Genomic DNA, 18,451 nt, shown 5'->3' with positions numbered 1-18,451 from the left:
GTTTGCCCCTTAAAATATTTGCATGTGGTAAATGTAAATCCCATGTAGTATTCAGTGTCCAGTACACTTAGACTATGTACGGTCCTAAAAAGGAACTGTGTTACTGTAGTAAAACTGTACTGTTATAAACAAGTAATAACGCATTATACTTAGTCTGCTACCCAAAGTTAAGGCGCTCAAAAGGTTTATGAACATGATTTTTAAAAAAAACAATACTTCTGAAAAGTAATTATTTTATTAATATTTTACAATCCTTTATTCATGGTTATGCTTCATATTTACTTAATTTTCTCAGCTCCACTTTGCAAGTGTCATGCTGTCCAGAAGACAAGGACAAAACGGAAAGGATGAACGTGACAGTCTATACAACACCCTTTCAGAGGGGGAGAGATTCACATTTCACCTCTGGATGACTTCTCTTCCCTTCCGCTCACCCAATAGGTAAAGATAACATTAAAAACAGCAGGCTTGTCAGTGAATGGTGCCCCGACAAGTTATTTTCTTTAAAAATATAAAATAAAAGGGTCTCAACTCCTTAGAATTTAAACATCTCTGAGATGACACAGGCAAATGAAAATGACAAACTTAAGATTGCACTCCAAACATTGGAGGATACTATTTTTAAAAAGCCTTATAGAAATGAAACAAATGGCCATTAAATGGGAATAGAAAGCCTTATTGGGGCAGACAAAACAAAATTGCCCGGAGGTGTCAGTCTGATTTCTGTGGGTTGTTTTTTTGTGCTGCTATGATGGAGCTTCTGACGTGGTATATTTCCTCACATAATGAGCCATCAAACACTTCCTGAGAAAAGGAAATATCTACCTGGTGGTTGAAGTGAATCTGGAAGTGCAATCACAATTGATTTGTACATTATCATCAAAGTGACGGGAACAAAAATAATGACTTGTTATTACTAGGGCAGTCTTGCGTTTTATTGTAAAAGCCCGCCTCTGGGGTGAAAAACACCTGTAAACTTTCTCTACAGACGAGACACTTCAGTGCTGGTGTGGTTTCTGTTGCCGTTGACCACAGCAATATAAACGTAATGTTGTAACGTGGGACAATAATTAATTGGTTACCATGTTGTACTACAGCAGTCTTTATGGCAGTGTGGTCAATGCTGGGTGTACCCAAGAGGCAGCTATTAGTTTAATATTAGGGCGGGGCTGGTGACCCTGAAGAGAGTATTCATTAGGGGTAAAACATGGAGTCACCCCAATAAGCACTTATTGTAGCATGGAAATGCTACCGTTTCCCCATCTAGTCTTTAGCTTGTGTACAACCCAGCGATGACCTGACTGCTGTGAAACGCTTTGGAACCACCCCGGACCCAACATCCCCCAAGGGCTCATTTGATTGGCCATTCTCTGTGCCTTGTCACTTTTTTTTTTAACATTTTTATTTATTTATTTATTTATTAATTAATTAAATTGGACTGCCATACTGCTGAGAATTAAGACGGATTTGACCAATCATCTTTGGTTGGTAGGTGAGTTTTGAAGAAATAAACAAAAAAAACAATACAGAGTGCGTTATCAACCAAACATATGAAATCATGATTTCTTATCTGCCAAAAAAAAAGAAAAAAGGGATCCAGTTCAGGTAAGAGATTAAAAGCTTCAATCTAAATCAAAAACAGCCTGATGGGAAAAGAGGGAGGGGTTTATCACTGTAGGGGTGTGGCGTCACAAGGCAAAGAGGGAGGAGCTCCAAATGCATTATGTTGTTCTCAGACTGGCTCAGTCTCGCGTCTGCATCCGTCCCTCTTCCCAGTGTGTTGAGTTCAATCCAGGAATGTCGACAGTAGTCCAACCTTTTATTCGCCTTCTCTGCCTTATGTCACTGGAGGTCTCGGTCTTCAAGGTACCTGTACTCAAACGTGAATCCTTCCTTCTTCCGTTGTCCCCACTTCTCGTAGTCGAAGTAAATGTACGTCCCCTTTAAAAAGACATTGGAAAAAGCACAGCAATGTTGGTGAAAATCCTTAATCTTTCAAATTTGACAAAAATCTTAATCTTTAAATAACGGTTATATTTCGACAGGGCATGCAACAGAAAACACAAGTAAGTGTTCATTACTGGACAAGTCAAGGTAGTCTCTTCCTGTTTCAATCCGTCTTCTTCCGTTTGGTGCCCAATGAACACGACAAGGGGGGGGGGGGGGGGGGGGGGGGGGGGGGGGGGGGGGTCGAGGGGGGCGTGAGCTCACCTGCTCAAACTCATCTGTGATGGTCTTGGGCTCCTCGTGCCTCTGAAACCACATCATGTACTTGGTGTGGAACCGCCACGACTGCTTCTTCAAGGCCTTGGCTGCCAGATACTGGGCCTTGGTGCCCTGCGGAGAGAACACAGAAGGGAATATGCTACTTTTATGTACACAACCATGTCCAAAACATGACACGGCCTGAAGATTGGCGGTGTGTGTCGTTACATCTTTCTCATCAAAAGTAAAACCATCAAAAATAATCAGTGTCTCAGTCACACAGTAAAGCTTAGTTTTGTCACATGTGTACACACACACACCTCTAGGTAGTAGAATATGAAGAACAGTGTCTCCGTGGACAGTCTCTGGTAGAACTCCACAGAGTCGGAGTGGGGAGGTGGCACCTGGTGGTGGAAAGGCAGGGTGGGACACGGGTTCCTCATCAGGTACTGCCTGGAGGACCAAAACAATCACAATAGGGGATTAAATACATGCCTTTAGTCTCCAAAGCAACAGTGCAGAGAAGTGATACAGATATCCCCCAAAATGTAAGCCTGGGGTGAATCTCAAAAGTATTTTCCTTGAGTACTCATGTCCTCTCCAAAATGTGAGGGGGAAGCAAGAAGACTTGAGATTCAACCCTGGAGAATCTTTGTGGCTTCAGATTGCCTCCATGTTCGTACCTGATCCGCTCTGAGTCGGAGGGGTGGGGCATGTGCGTCCAGGCCGACTCCTGCATGGCCTGCTGGTACAGCTGGTCTTTGGACAGGGGTACGGGCCCCAGCGGGCACACACCCAGCGATGGGGGGATGCTGACCTCCGAGAGCGAGGGCTGCTGGGGGGCCGAGGGAGGCCCTGGAGGCGCTGTAGTGCTGGGGAAAATGTCTGAAGCCACAGAGAGAGAAAAGAGAATTTGAAAAAAAAGGAGTCTGGTCTGAAAGCACCCCTCCCCCAAAAAGTTGTTTTACTGTTACATAGGTGCAGTGAAATGTGTTGTTTTACAGGGTCAGCCGCTGTAGGAGCCCCTGGAACCAAATTGCTCAAGGGAAGACAGATTTTTCACCTTGTCGGCTCGGGTATTTGAACCAGTGACCTTTCGGTTACTGGCCCAACGCTCTAACCACTAGGCTACCTGCCGCCCAGTAACAATACCATAAATAATTGAAAGGTGTTAAGAAAGTCTCCCAGTCAGCAACACTTGAAACACTACATGATGTCAAGTTGGTTGCTCACCTGTGGTGAGGTGCAGAGGGGGCAACTCTCCCTCCATTGCTGAGCCCAGTGCCGCTTGTTCGGCCATGGACTTCACAGTGCTCAGAGGCTCCTGGGGCTGAAAGTGCGAAAGGGGTTAAACCAACTGGGTGAGAGATCAGGAAATCTGACATCGGGTGAGTCCCAAGAAGTCCTCCCTGTTATGGCTCAGGTTAGTATTTGGGGTTGATCCTAGATCAATGTCTACGGCCAGGGTCATTTTGTTACACAAAGCTCTTTGTGTTTCTCACCTTCATGCTTTCAGAGGCCTGTGTGTAGGAGAGCGGCCCGTTGAGCATACTGCTGCCTGAAGGTTTACTCTCAATGTAGGATGGCGAGGGAGTGCTGGTGGGTAGGGTCATGGACCCTAAAAGGCTGGGGCCACTGTCTTTACTGGGTGGGTAAGAGAGACATTGGTTGATATGCTTTTAAGTGAGTTTGAATAATTATGACCATACAGTGAGATTCACAATACAAGATACCATAGGACTTCAAAAAAGTATAATAATACTCACAGCTGATTGGTGGTGGAGATCAAAGACGAGGGTTGGCTGCTTTGTAATTGGCTGGCAATGTTGAGGGCAGAATCTGGTGTGCTGTCTGCTACTACAGCACTGTAACCTGGGACAGAGGAGATTGTAAACCTCCCTCTCAAACTAAAACAGAACTCTGACAATACTGTACATAGGCGATATTCATTTGGTTTGGTCGACCTTATAATCTGTACAACCCAATTCTGGGTTGAACAACTACTATAAATAAACAATTCACAAAAAATGCCATGGATGGATATAACCGAGCAACAACAATATAAGCGAATGGTAATTCAAGCTTACTAGTGCTACCATTCTGCTTCTGTCCACTGGGTGGCCTTGCAATCGCCGCGCTTCCTCCTCCGATGCCCAAGCTGTTACTTGGCGCTCCTGATCCAGAGTTCCCTCCAATGCTTCCTATAGCTCCCAGGCTGCTTCCAGGGGCCAGGCCTCCTCCTATGGGACTGGGGGACACCAGTGGAGGGCCCTGGACTGTCGACTGTCCTGAGCCAAGGCCTAGGATCCCACCACTGACACCAACTGCACCGGGCACAGAGCCCAAAAGGCCCGTGGACCTGTCGCTGAGTCCGCTCACCGGTCCCACTGCGCTGGAGTTAGTGCTGCTAGTGCTCAGGCTGCTGATTTTCCCTGCAAGGGGGCTTCCTATGGTCCCGGAGCCTGCTGCTGCCATGGCGTAGGGGGCCGAAGTGGAGCCCGCCAGGAGTCCGGCCATGGTGTTTAAGGACGCCGGCATCCCTGAAAGGCCAAGGCCCGACATCTGGCTGACAGCCGGTGACCCACTCATGCCGCCTTTACCAAGGCCCAAGCCCAACCCGAGCCCCAAGGTAGAGCCCGGAGAGGGCCTTGACGGAGCCTGCGGCTGGGTGTTGGGTGTGAGGGCTGTGCTAGAGATGGCGGGCGAGGAGGCGGAGGGGCTGGGGAGAAGGATGTTGTTCGAGGGGCTGGAGGAGGCGTTGGAGGAGAGGATTGAGTTTCTGGCCTGCTGCGTTTGGTGATGCTGCTGAAGTTGCTGCTGGGTAGCGTCGCTGTAGCTGCCAGAGTTGGAGAGGAGACCCCCCATGTTGCCCAGAAGGCTGTTGTTGTTGCCCCCAGCGTTGGCCTGGCCGCCTCCGGCGATGGTCACCATAGAGGCCAGCGAGGAAGAGGCTGCTCCCGAGGAGGCGCCAGAGGCAGATGATGAAGAGGACGAGGAGGATGAGGACGATGAAGACAACGACGAAGAGGGGTTGCCATTCTTGACAGGTGACTGAAATGGAATAAAAGACATACTTCAAAACCACTTCTGGTGCAGCACAGCAACAAAAAGAAAGCGACTCAGACAGCACGGTTTACTTTGCAATGCATCTTACCTGACTGATTTCACTGTCTGTCGAACGTCCCCTTCTCTTGTCATCTTCAGAGTTCTCCTGGAGAAAACCCCCCCCAAAAAAAATATCTCCCAATCAGCACCGAGCCATGACCACCGGTTCTAATTCAACGCAAAACATGTTTTGTACCTAAATTAAATCAAGTGCTGTTCATATTGAGGCTCAATACAAACTTCATCATCTGCTCGCTTTCATCCTTGTTTCTCTAAACCCCCTCTGATCTGAGAGCGAGGGACCACGGAGCACCCACTCCAACCCAGGAACAAGTCAACATTCACAACACCTAATTACTATCCTCTAACAGTACAGCATGAGAGTGGGCGGTTCTAAAGAATGGGCGAGCAAGTAGGGGACACAACGGAGACTGAAGTGAGTAGTAGACAGAACCAGGGGTTTCCTCACCGTAGTGTACGTGGCGGGAATGGGCGAGGAGGAAGTGGTGGAGGTAGGCGTGCCGCTGGAGATCTGATGGAAGAGATCGTCGTCCAGGAGCGATTGGCCCGGCGGGGACGTGGCCACCAGCGACCCGGCTAGAGACACAAGAGATGGATGGGGGGAGACAGAGGGAGAGGTAGCTACATAAAAACAAAAACAAAAGTTGCATAAGGAAAAACGTTAAGTGGGCAGTTACACAGAGACAACAGGAACAGAAATGATGGAACGTACAGTATTGCAATAACCAAGCCATCGTAAATGATACACACATGGGGTCTAAGATATGCAGTACACACGCACACTCAGGAATAGTCACATACATGGAATAGTGTTGTCTCGACACAGTATCGCTTTTGCCATGGAAATACTCTATGGTCCTTTAACGGCTTTAGGTAAAAAAAGTGTGTGCTATAGATTTGTATTTTTCTACAAAATGTGACTTTGGGGTGGCCGTTTCAGGACTGTTTCCTCAGGAAATTGTCTGCTTCCTGTTTTGTTTCCTTGCCGCGATTACCGTCCTTTTGTCGTTATCAGTAGCGTGATACTGAGTGTCGCGACAACACCACCGCGAAGCAGCACTTACGGAGCTCCTCCAGATCCAGGTCGTCGTAGAGGAACTCGTTCTCCTCGAAGTCGGGGTCCTGCGACGAGTCCATGTAGTACTCCACGTCGTCCTTGATCTTGCGGATGGAGTCCACCGGCAAGGTGTCATTGTCCAGCATCCGCAGGATGGTCTCCAGCATCCGGATGTGGTACCGGTGCTTCTCGATGAAGCGCTTCAGCTCTTCGATGCGGTCCTGTTTCTATAGCAGAGATGCGCGTGTAAGTTGATGCCTCAAGCTCAGTTGTACGCATTCAGCGCAGAATGTGCTATATGCATGTGTGGAGGCATGGAAGTGGAAAACAGATGGTACCTACTTTACATTAGGTGCATTGGATAATGCAGCGTGCCGAGAAAATAAGAGACATATATAGGATGAGAGATGAATTTAGAGTTAGAATGGCATCATCTAACGAGAAATTACTTTCGTATGGAAGAAAACAGAGAGAGAGAGGGAGAGATGGAGGGGAAGATATGGAGGGGAAGGTGCACTATAGACATACAAAAGTATGTGGACACCCCTTCAAATGAGTGGAGGGGGGCTATTTCAGCCACACCTGTTGCTGACAGGTGTAGAACATTGAGCACAAAGCCATGCAATCTCCATAGACAAACGTTGGCAGTAGAATGGCCTTACCGAAGAACTCTGTGACTTTCAACATGGCACCGTCATGAGACGCCACCTTTCCAACAAGTCAGTACGTCAAATTTCTGCCCTGCTAGAGCTGCCCCGGTCAACTATAAGTGCTGTTATTGTGAAGCGGAAACGCCTAGGAGCAACAACGAGTCAGCCGCTAAGTGGTAGGCTACACAAGCTCACAGAACGGGATTGCCAATGCCAAGCGTCGGCTGGAGTGGTGTAAAACTCACAGCAATTGGACTCTGGAGCAGTAGAAACGTGTTCTCTAGAGTGATACTTCACCATCTGGCAGTCCGACGACAAATCTAGGTTTGCCAGGAGAATACTACCTGCCCCAGTGCATAGTGCCAACTGTAAAGTTTAGTGGTGGAGGAACAATAGTTTGGGCTGTTTTCGTGGTTCGGGCTAGGCCCTTAGTTCTAGTGTAGTTGAATCTTAACGCTACAGAGTACAATGACACTCTAGCCAATTCTGTGCTTCCAACATTGTGAAAGGCTTTTTCCTGTTTCAACATGACAATGCCCCTATGCACAAAGCGATGTCCATACAGAAATGGTTTGTCGAGATCAGTGTGGAAGAACTTGACTGGCCTGCACAGAGCCTTGACCTCAACCCCATTGAACACCTTTGGGATGAATTGGAACGCCGACTGCGAGCCAGGCCTAATCGCCCAAAATCAGTTCCTGATCTCACTAATGCTGTGGCTGAATGGAAGCAAGTCCCTGCAGCTAAATGTTCCAACATCTAGTGGAAAGCCTTCCCAGAAGAGTGGAGGCTGTTATAGCAGCAAAAGGGGGACCAATTCCATATTAAATATCCCATGATTTTGGAATGAGAGGTTTGACGAGCAGGTGTCCACATACTTTTGGTCATGTAGTGTAGATAACATATGCTGCGACTACTGACCTCTTTGTCTCCCTTCTTCTTTCGAGTCTGGACTGAGAGGGACTCCACTTCGCTCTCAAACTGATCCACCTGCATGTTCAGAGTGTCTATCGTATTCTGATGGACGACAGGCGTGACGTCATTCAAATGATTTAAATATGATCACACCAGAACCAGTCGTTATGCAGTGTGGTCTATGCAAACACTTCAAAAAACACCAAAACCTAATTCATAGGTGAAACTATTAGGGCTGGGACGATACCAGTACCGTGGCAAGGAAACAAAACACTAAGCGGATTTAAGTTCTTTAGGGAAACAGACATTTCCCAAGCTAAAAGCACACTATTTTACATACAGCAAGTTTTAAAGGACTAAAGAGTTTGGTCTGCTTGGTGTTTTCATTTTTGCCATGGAGAAAATATTAAGAATACTGGTACCGTCCTGGCCCTAGAAATACGCAGTAAAGCAAATTCAGATTTGGACATTTAACAAGTCTTATGTACTTTGAAATCCAAGTGCACTGCAATGAAGAGGCATAGATTGCATGATGAAATCCAAGTCATTAATGTCATTTCATCAGACCATATTAATGCCAATAGAATTGAGCTCATGTTTTGTGAAACAAAGGTTTTCAATCAAAGGTAGTGCTCACCGTTAGCCAATTGCCGACCTCCTCCTTCTCCCTTTGGGCCGGGTCCACCTTCTGTGCCAGGCCCAGCCCCTCCTTAGAGTAAGCCTTTGTCTTGGTCTCTCGTTCCACGATCTTGAACCGCTCCATTTGCTAAAGGGGACGATAGCACGAAATGGTTTATAAATCACAACAGGTGATAAGTTCTCTTTGAGAATACATTAGCTGACCACATGCTAGCTATGCCAAAAAAAAAAAAAAACTTTTGGCTTGTGAAAGCAGACATTTCCAACTGCTCACGTCAAAGCATTGGACTAGTTGGCGAGCAAAATAAGGTCATGTTAGGGCATACCGTAGCAAAACCTTTTGAAATGCTATTCAGCGGACACCCAAAGGAAGCATTTTTTTTTTTTTTTTTTTTTTTTTTTTTGGGGGGGGGACAAGTTCAGATAATACCTTGCCGTTTCAGACCTACTGAACATGTGCCTGCTGGGCACTGTGGGTGGAGATTAACACAGAGTCCTCACCAATTAAAGCCATCCTCCAATAGAATGGTTCAGAGTGACTGCAGCAGGTGTACAGATCTCCCAATTAGACCAGTGATTACTAAGTTTTGACACCTGTGTGCTTCCTTGACCAGTAATGCTGGATATTCTCCACTAGGTGTTCTCAGAAGAGACTCCATCCACAACCTCTGACTTCCACAAGCAGAGTTCGGTGCAGAATGTGTATGATGTTTTGGCTAAGGAGAATGCTTGGAGGCGCGTAAACCCAGCCTAACACGGAAACATTGCTTCAATGCATTTCCCTAGAAGTCAGCAGCCCCAGTAAGTGTAGTAATATGCGTCATCCACACAAGAGCATGCCAGCAGCACCTTTGTATATAAGATTGATAGCCCCCCTGTGTTAATCTGTTAACAGTATAACAAGAAGCTAAATTAAAACCCTGGCATGAAGCCTGTGAACGCTTAGCAGAGCGGTGACTATTCGCTAAATGTTATTCATGTGGCTAACTGTTCTCCTGAGGGGGGCCTGGCTGTGGATGGAATCTCCGCCTGGTTATTTAATCCACCTCAGCTCTAGAGTGGACTGACAAAGCCTTTATACAGATCGGGGTAGGGCTCTGTGGAACTGGAACCTGACGGAGACATTCTAAATAGTACACCATTGTCATTTGGGACCGAGACAAAGGGGGCAAACGGCTTGCCTTGAACAGGTGTCACCCCATTACAGTAAGTACCTACAGTAGGATCCTACCTCAATACTACAATACAAAGACGAACAAGAGCAGCTGGGGCTTCAATGGGGCAACTTCCTTCGTTTATCATATCTGCGGACCATAAACTGGGATATGGTGATGACATAGCTTTAACTAAGACTGATCAGTTTAGTTTTGTTAAAGCGATGTAGCAATTGTCTGAGACTAGAAGTTGAGTGCCGGGGGGCTTTTTCTGCAAAAAACAGAAGCACATTATGCTTAGAGGCATTTCCATCAAAGGACCCATGAGCGCCAACATGTGAAATTCATAGCAGGGTTGGAGTCATTTCATTTGCAGTCAATTCAGGAAGTACACTGATTCCAATTCTCTTCAATTAGGAAATTTTCTACCTAGAATTCTAATTAGATTGACCCCAACCCTGCATAACAGCATGTCAAATGAAAGCCAAGAGTCTATATTTTTGTTTGGGAGAAATTGTTACCATCTGTAAGTTTAAGAAATGTTACCAAATACTAATTTCTTAAAGATATTTTCACGAGTGAAGATAAAGTTCACAGAAGTAACCTTTAATGGCAGACCTACCAATTTTTGTATAGTCATTTTACTGATATCCCTTTTGTTTATGAATTAAGTGATTAAAACTCATAATTCTGTTACCAAATTGGTAACGGAATTAACCCCCACAATCTGTAATGGAATTATGTTCAGCTCATAACTGTTTTCTGTCTCTGTTGGCTGGTGGTTAAAACAGTAAGCCTGGACAACCCCTCCCTCTCCAGGTTCATTTCACCTCTCCCAGATCTTAGACACCTACCGACGAGCCCCCTCTTTCCATTGACTTTCCATTGACTTTAACCAGCATCCTCACCCACTGAGCATCAGCCAATACCGGACGTCTAAAAAGTAGTTGACATTTGATCAGTCCACCCTGGCCTTGATGGGGGGGGGGGGTCTGTTCCCAAGTATTCACACAAAGACATTTTATTTTGATGTGACCGTGTCACAATGTAATCAAGGTATGAAATTGTTATTTTCAAATCAAATCTTTTGGGGCTTAGTTGTGGTCAATTTGCAGTGTACAAATTCTAATAATTGTTCCTGACCACCCGCTCTGACATAAATCGCCCCTTGCGCCTGAATCTAGTTGCCTTCCTTACTGCTAACAGAGCTCTAGTATTCACAATGAACATGGCTTTGAATACACACACACAGGTAATATTATTAAAAGTCACCATTGTTCGTCAGTTTGTATTGGCTGATCACCACAATACAAAGGTCACATCAAGAGTCCTGATACCCAAGTGTCCTTTTCAACACCATTGCATGTATATATTTTTTGCCTTAGTAGCACCACATTTCAGGCCAACCAAAACCTCACAGATGCTCACACACTTCGATACAAGACCCTAGATCCAGAGGTTAAGATGACACATCTCATTGTGTTAGCAGGTGCGGTCATTGAAGCATGTCTGAATAACCTCATCAATGCAATGTGGTTTGGTAGGCCGTGCTAAGCACAGGTGTTTATACCAAGGGTTTCCACAGTATGCGGCTAATGAACACGTGTTCCACACACTCACCGTCTCAATGAGTTTGCGATTCTCCACTAGCTGCCTTTTGTCTTTGATCTCGTTGGAGGCCACCCACGTCTTGATTTGGTCTCGAAGACGCTGGGGGGGGGGGGGACAGAGCGGGAGAGAAAGATACATAAGTTTTCTTAGTGAAAGCATGCTGTGGCTTGCCCTGTGAGATCAAGTATGGTTGACACGCACGCACATAAGTTTGGTCCACATGGAAACGTTCAGAAACAAAAACACAAAGTGGACACCCAGATGCTTTTGCTTGGTTTTAAGGAGAGCTGACCCTCATCAGATGTAATCAACACATGCATGTCTGCACGCACCCATGTGTGTGCACACCACACACCCGTGGGCAGGCTAAACCATATAACACTAGTAAACATTGTTTTGACATTTGAGGAACATCCCAAAACCCATGTGTCCTCAAGCCACATAACAGTTGAGAACTCTAGCGTTGTCTGTGTCCCACCTGTAGTTTTTTAATCTCTTTCTTGAGGTCGGCTTCATACTTCTCCTTCTGGTTAGCATTGGCTGCATTGTGAAGCTGTGGTTTGGAGGGGCACAGTCACACAGAGTACACTCAGACAAAACAGCATCTCTTCCCAAACATATTTCATATCAAGTCTTTGTAAACAATGTAGCCTATAGCTTCACAATATGTCTAAAACTAGCGTGGCAAATTCAATCTCATGGAGTGTAGAGCCTAGCATCCATAGCTTAGCCCTCTGTCTATACATTTTAGTGACTAGTCTACATTCCCTTCCAGTCCCATCATCCCTCAACTTTACACCAATTCAAGTGGCGGGGTTGCCACTGGGCCGAAACACCCGACTCAGGAGTGTGGCGTTAAAACGTGTTCTTCTTTGCTTTACACACTAACAAACTGTTACTTCTCTGTCCCCGCGGCCCGTGAATAATGTCTACAACCCTACCAAACAAGGTGTGATGCAGTATTTAAGACCCTGAATATACAATGGATGTTAAACGTTGAATAATTTGGTGGACCTTCGTACGGTCAGCGCAAAACATTCCAACAAGCAAAGCGTCCGGGGAGGTAGAGCTCAACTTCCATATCTGTGCCCAAGTTAGCACACATTTTCAGATCAACACACAAACATTCTTTCACAATTAAAAATGAGATATGGCTGTTACCTTTTGCCAAATGTCTTCAAACTGTTCCACGCCTTCCGTAACTTTTTTCAAACATCGATCTATTTCACCTGGGGAAGGGCATAGAATAACAGGGAGGTTTTGGGAAAGACAACCACGGCTTCAAAAAAAAAAAGAAATACTTCACGACGGATCACGTCAGGATGAATAATGTAAAGTCCAAAATGCGAAGCTCTCCCTCTCCCCATAAAGCAACACCGCTTTTACAACTGTGGCTGGCAGGCTCATCAATGATAGATGCAGTAAAAGCTACATGTGTCACCCCAAACCTGGTTAAAAATGCAGTGCCACAGGCACTGGCCACGGTAGTCTTCATTTTAAGAAGGTTGTCTTCGCAGAGTAAGTCTGACTTTGGCCTTGCGCAGCCTTGCTCCTAAACGTTGCTTCTGGCTTCTTATTTTTGGCGTCACCAACCCTTTTCAGTAATACAGTGCAGCACTTTTCTTACTGCGATCACATCCGCGCAGGACAATTTGATCCCGGTAAGCAGAGTGCACTATACTGCGTTGTAGAGTGACAGGTTTAGAATGAAGAGGTAAAGCTCTACCTGAATGGATAGAGATTAAAAGTGACATTTCATCTGTTGGCTAGACTTGCTTCATAGAGAGAACATGCATGCAGGGAGGGAATGTAGTGATGGACTGGGTGGTGGATGATTGGCAGGTGGTACCATTCTGATCGACCATTTGGTAACCTCACCTTGAAGTTTCCTTTTATCAGCCATGACTGTTGACTAGGATGCTTTCTTCATGCCTTACTTTCACTGTAGAGAAAAAGAAGTCTTACGGTGTGATTACAGTCATCTCTGGCAACCCTTTTACACTGCATTACTTTTTCATAGCATGTTAACTCGGCAGTGAAGTTAGCAGTGTGAAATCCTGGGTCGTATTCGTTAGGGCACAGGCACACCAGAGTGAAACGTTTAGCAACAGAAAATTAAAAAGAGCGTTTGTTATTGGACAAGTTCAGGTAGACCTGCCTGTTTCGGTCCGCTTTCTACCGTTTGCCGCCTAATGAATACGACCCAGCTTTCTACCTGGGGAGAATGTTTCCAACGTCTCAATGTGATGAAGATGTATAGTGAGAGCATGCACGGCGCAGGTACATGGTTTTCACATTAGGCTACCGCTTCAAAACGGCCAGCATGCAGAACAAAGTTTTGATAACTCGGATTAATTTCTAATGGTACAGTTTTCGACTTTCAACTCAAGTTAAATACATTAAAAAGCATTTTGAATGAAACACTCTGATGTACACCCTGGGGGCATCACCATTACATTGTATCAAAGTGTCTAGTTATTACGGATTAGTAGATAGATCATAGTTGACAGTCTGACTTGTTGACATCTTACACATTGTCATCTCCTGGTTGAATGGTGCATGTAATTGGGTTTAGCATGGGTTTAGCTTAGTAACATGGGTCCTTTAACTAGGCATTTCTGACCATTCCAAGAAAGGGAAAATTACTGAGGGGGGCCTCACAGAAACATATACTGAACAAAAATATAAAACGCAACATGTAAAGTGTTGGTCCCATGTTTCATGAGCTGAAATAAAAGACCTCAAATGTTCCATACGCACAAAAATATTATTTCTCTCAAATGTTCCATCCCTGTTAGTGAGCATTTCTCATTGCCAAGATAATCCATTCACCTGAGAGGTATGGCATATCAAGAAGCTGATTAAACAGCATGATCATTACACAGGTGCACCTTGTGCTGGGGACAATAAAAGACCACTCTAAAATGTGCAGTTTTGTCACACAACACAATGCCACAGATGTCACAAGATTTGGGGGAGCGTGCAATTGACCATGCTGACTGCAGGAATGTAAACCAGAGTTGTTGCCAGATAATTTAATGTTCATTTTTCTACCATGAGCCACCTCCATCATTTTAGAGAATTTGGCAGTACGCTCCAAACGACCTCACAACCGCAGACAACGTGTAACCACACCAGCCCAGGACCTCCACATCCGGCTTCTTCACCTGCGGTACGGTCTGAGACCAGCCCACTGATGAAACTGTGGGTTTGCACAACTGAAGAATTTCTGTACAAACTTTCAGAACCTGTCAGGGAAGTTCATCTGCATGCTCGTCATCCTCACCAGGGTCTTGACCTGACTGCAGTTTGGCGTCGTAACGGACTTCAATGGGCAAATGCTCACCTTCGATGGCCACTGGCACGCTGGAGAAGTGTGCTCTTCACGGATGAATCCCAGTTTCAACTTTACTTGGCAGATGGCAGACAGCGTGTATGGTGTCGTGTGGGCGAGCAGTTTGCTGATGTCAACGTTTTGAACAGAGTGCCCCATGGTGGAGGTGGGGTTATGGTATGGGCAGGCATAAGCTACGGACTATGGGATGGCATAAGCTACGGACAACAAACACAATTGCATTTCATCAATGGCAATTTGAATGCACAGAGATACTGTGAGATCCTGTTGCCCATTGTTGTGCCATTCATCTGCCACCATCACCTCATGTTTCAGCATGATAATGCACAGCCCCATATAGCAAGGATCTGTGCACAATTCCTGGAAGCTGAAAATGTCCCAGTGCTTCCATGGCCTGCATAGTCACCAGCCATGTCACCCATTGAGCACGTTTAGGATGTTCTGGATCAACGTATGACAGCGTGTTCCAGTTCCCCCAATATCTTCACACAGCCATTGAAGAGAAGTGGGACAACATTCCACAGGCCACTATCAACAGCCTGATCAACTCTATCTGAAGGAGAGTGGTGACATGGTGGTCACACCAGATACTGACTAGTTTTATGATTGATGCCCCTACCTTTTTCTTTTAAGGTATGTGACCAAAATATGCATATCTGTATTCCCAGTAATGTGAAATCCATAGATTAGGGCCTAATGAATTTATTTCAATTGACTGATTTCCTTGAAATTGTTGCGTTTATATTTTTGTTCAGTGTATGTTTGTTTTATTGTACAGTACAAGACTCGTTTTGAATGTGTCTGTCAATCGATACCATAACACAAGAGTAAATATCACAAGTGGCAGTAGATTGCAGCTAACCGATTTAGCTAGCCTAGCTACATGAATTGTAGCCACTGAGTGGCGTCTGGATACTTTGACATTCAGACAGTGCACGTGAGTTCAAAGATGTGATGGGCGAGGGAGGTTACTTTGCTGAACATCACTTGCTACTTTTTTTGCGACAATGTTAAACGTCCACGCAGCTCGGCGCAACTACGGTTCGATAAGGCAATTTTACCATCACTTCAGCCAGTGGGTTGAGGGTGTATTTGAAGTACATTCGCCAAAATCTTACCCACACTAGACTTTCTTAATTAACAGATCTAGCAAGTGAGCTAGGCTAGTCTCCACATCTGGCTTGGGGGGCAACGATCGCTTATTTAAAAACGTGAGCATTAAAGAAACACATGTTTACAAGCAACATAGATTACTTTATAAGCTGTTTCTATTTGTCAGAGATAAGCAAACAAGTAGACCACTTCAACACCTGAGTAACAAGAACTTGTCGGCTACAAAATTGCCGTGCATTATTGCAAAGCTTGAATTTCCTTGGAAAACATATCAGCCGAACCCATGTCAATTTGTCTCTGGAGCGGATATGATAGCCAGCTAATGGTGAACCACCGGCTAAGCTATTAGTGTAAGACAAATTGGAAGGGAGAAAAAAATGGCACATAAACTAGTTATGTTTTAGTGTACGATTCATTTACCTGGATTTTCCGATTAAGCTTTTCTTTTATTAGTTGACCCCACTCTTTTAAATCGTATTTTCCCAAGTCCTCACGCTATTTTTCTAAATTGTATTAATTATTTTCGCCAAACAATCACTCCGCACATCCAAGATGGCTACCAGGAACACCTCCTCCGCTGTTGCCCTGATGGACTGGAGGCCCGCCTCCCTTGCAAGCGATTGGATCTTCATCCTCATTTTTGCCTTCCACTGGCTAGACTGTCTGCCCGTCTAGTGGGACAGATGTACTACTTCCGCACAGGTCGCACTATGATTGGTTAACTTTGAAAGGTGAAAGGTAAACATGAGTTCTCTAACCTCGCCCCCCTTATGTTTTGATCCATGTCCCTAACCAGTAACACTGATAAACTGAGTCGACAGAAAATCTATTGATAATATGAACTGTAATAGTCCAAGTGTAGACTGCCATGTAGATGATTAATTACAGTGCAATATGAAATCATTCAATGCTGTCTTTCATTAATCAAATGGCCTACATGACTGAAATAAAAGATGTTGCCATCAGTCTAAAGCAATTTTACAATCTATAGTTTTCAAAACTCACTGAATAGAACTCTGGGCTGGCATTGTCTTTTTTTCCAACCCCACTGGAAGGCACGGGGAAATTAAAGACAGTGGGAACACTTGACAGCAATTCAGCAGTAACTTTAGCTTGGAGTTAACACAAATCTAGATTTTATTTATATATATATAAACCTTTATTTAACTAGGCAAGTCAGTTAAGAACAAATTCTTATTTACAATGACGGCCTACCCCGGCCAACGCTAGGCTAATTGTGCTCCACCCTATGTGACTCCCAATCACGGCCGGATGTGATACAGCCTGGATTTGAACCGGATGTGATACAGCCTGGATTTGAACCAGGGACTGTAGTTACGCCTCTTGCACTGATAAACAGTGCCTTAGACCACTGCGCCACTCTGGAGCCTCATTGATACACATTGGTTTTATATGGAGTCTTTGGACACTGTTCTATCACACCTTTTGATCCCCTTTTCCATTCACCATAAAGAATATTCCTCCTTGGACCAGAACCCAAATAGTTGGCTCCATAAAATACCAAGGACGAGCCACACGCACACTAAAATTCTGATTCAATATCCTGTTAACATTAAACAGATCAGACAGGCATCAGAGTACATTAAATCTGTTTTAATGTGATCACTCTGACCTTCTGTAAATAAAAAAAGACAACCTTACAATGTTGAGGGAAGTGACAGAGTGCAAAAATTCCCACATGCTAACCTGTTGACGGTATAAGGACAGAGACAAATACATTTCCTTACATAATCTTTCAACCTGTTTTAGGAAAACAACAAACAGTCTTAGATGTGGAAATGGTTCGGTAATGCAAATCATCGAAAGATCCTCAGGAGACTACCAGCATTTGGAGCGCAAAACCTGTCAAAATAAATATCCATTATGTAATTCGAAGCAACGGAAGGTCTTGGAGAAGGGGATGGGAATAGAACGAAAAACAATGTCAGACAGGTTCCTCCAAGTGTGGTGCTTGTAGTATAGACAATGAAAACGATTAAATGGGAAAGAGGTGTGGAAGTGGAAGAAGGGGGTATGTAATTGGTTCATATTGTATCATAGAGCCTATCCACACCTACAAATTATCTACATTATCTTCACTTTGATATTGTCTCGCCTGTCATAAACCTGAATTCATGTCACCCATCAGAAAGCCTCACACGTGCAGATCCACATGCCTCTTTGGGTCCTAAAGAGATCTCACATTGAGGCAAAGCCATGAGAGCTCTACTGGGTTAAATAGGAACTTACAATTGAAACATATAAAAGCATAATACAAAAATACAGCAGATATGATTTTACAGTGAAATAATAAATAATATTACCTAGTGAGTGTAAGTCAATGTCAATAATGTTTTACAAAACCAACCAAGGGTCGAGGCAGGGCAGTGATAACTCTGAAGTCTTTCAGCTGTATAGCAGATTGTCTAAGGAGAGAGAGAGAGGGAAGGTGTGGGCGGGGAGAGTTCAGGGTCGTGTTCATTAGGCACCAAACTGAAGAAAACAGAGAGATCTGAACTTTTCCAATAAGAAATACACATTTGTTTTCTGTTGCAAAACGTTTTGCTACGGTGTGCCCTAATGAACACGACCCAGCTGTATCAATTTCAGAGGCAGTCACAGTACC

General features: G+C 44.8%; 1 protein-coding gene across 4 annotated transcripts; it reads right to left on the bottom strand.

Annotated features, from left to right (window-relative positions):
• Nucleotides 1–216: 216 nt before the first annotated feature.
• On the bottom strand, nucleotides 217–16,410 carry cnot3b (CCR4-NOT transcription complex, subunit 3b). 4 transcript variants are annotated; one of them, XM_036952711.1, is made up of 18 exons: nucleotides 16,246–16,410; nucleotides 13,236–13,299; nucleotides 12,519–12,586; nucleotides 11,836–11,910; nucleotides 11,367–11,456; nucleotides 8,591–8,719; nucleotides 7,960–8,055; nucleotides 6,396–6,615; nucleotides 5,780–5,952; nucleotides 5,360–5,416; nucleotides 4,293–5,256; nucleotides 3,972–4,077; nucleotides 3,708–3,849; nucleotides 3,439–3,535; nucleotides 2,889–3,090; nucleotides 2,526–2,658; nucleotides 2,212–2,337; nucleotides 217–1,941 (listed from the first exon to the last, which is right to left on the bottom strand). In XM_036952711.1, exons 2-18 carry the CDS (start codon nucleotides 13,258–13,260, stop codon nucleotides 1,843–1,845), a joined length of 2,802 nt encoding a protein of 933 aa, XP_036808606.1. In that variant the 5' UTR covers nucleotides 13,261–13,299; nucleotides 16,246–16,410; the 3' UTR covers nucleotides 217–1,842. The 4 variants fall into 4 exon arrangements, with proteins under 4 accessions (XP_036808606.1, XP_036808608.1, XP_036808607.1 ...); XM_036952713.1 differs by having other exon boundaries at nucleotides 5,780–5,907; XM_036952712.1 differs by having other exon boundaries at nucleotides 6,396–6,609.
• Nucleotides 16,411–18,451: the final 2,041 nt, after the last annotated feature.

Source organism: Oncorhynchus mykiss, chromosome 18 (genome assembly GCF_013265735.2).
Source record: "Oncorhynchus mykiss isolate Arlee chromosome 18, USDA_OmykA_1.1, whole genome shotgun sequence".
In the NCBI taxonomy this organism is placed as follows: Eukaryota; Metazoa; Chordata; class Actinopteri; order Salmoniformes; family Salmonidae; genus Oncorhynchus; species Oncorhynchus mykiss.
The sequence above is the reverse complement of the archived record's forward strand: the minus strand, read 5'-3'. Positions and strand labels throughout refer to the sequence as shown.

What these genes read in the sequence shown, in the direction of transcription:
- cnot3b (XM_036952711.1), bottom strand. Translation starts at nt 13,260, where the DNA reads ATGGCTGATAAAAGGAAACTTCAAG. An exon ending in ATCTCCACCACCAATCAGCT is followed by an intron (nt 3,850 to 3,971) that starts GTGAGTATTATT and finishes TTACCCACCCAG; the next exon opens with TAAAGACAGTGGCCCCAGCC. An exon ending in TCACAGATGAGTTTGAGCAG is followed by an intron (nt 1,942 to 2,211) that starts GTGAGCTCACGC and finishes GTCTTTTTAAAG; the next exon opens with GGGACGTACATTTACTTCGA.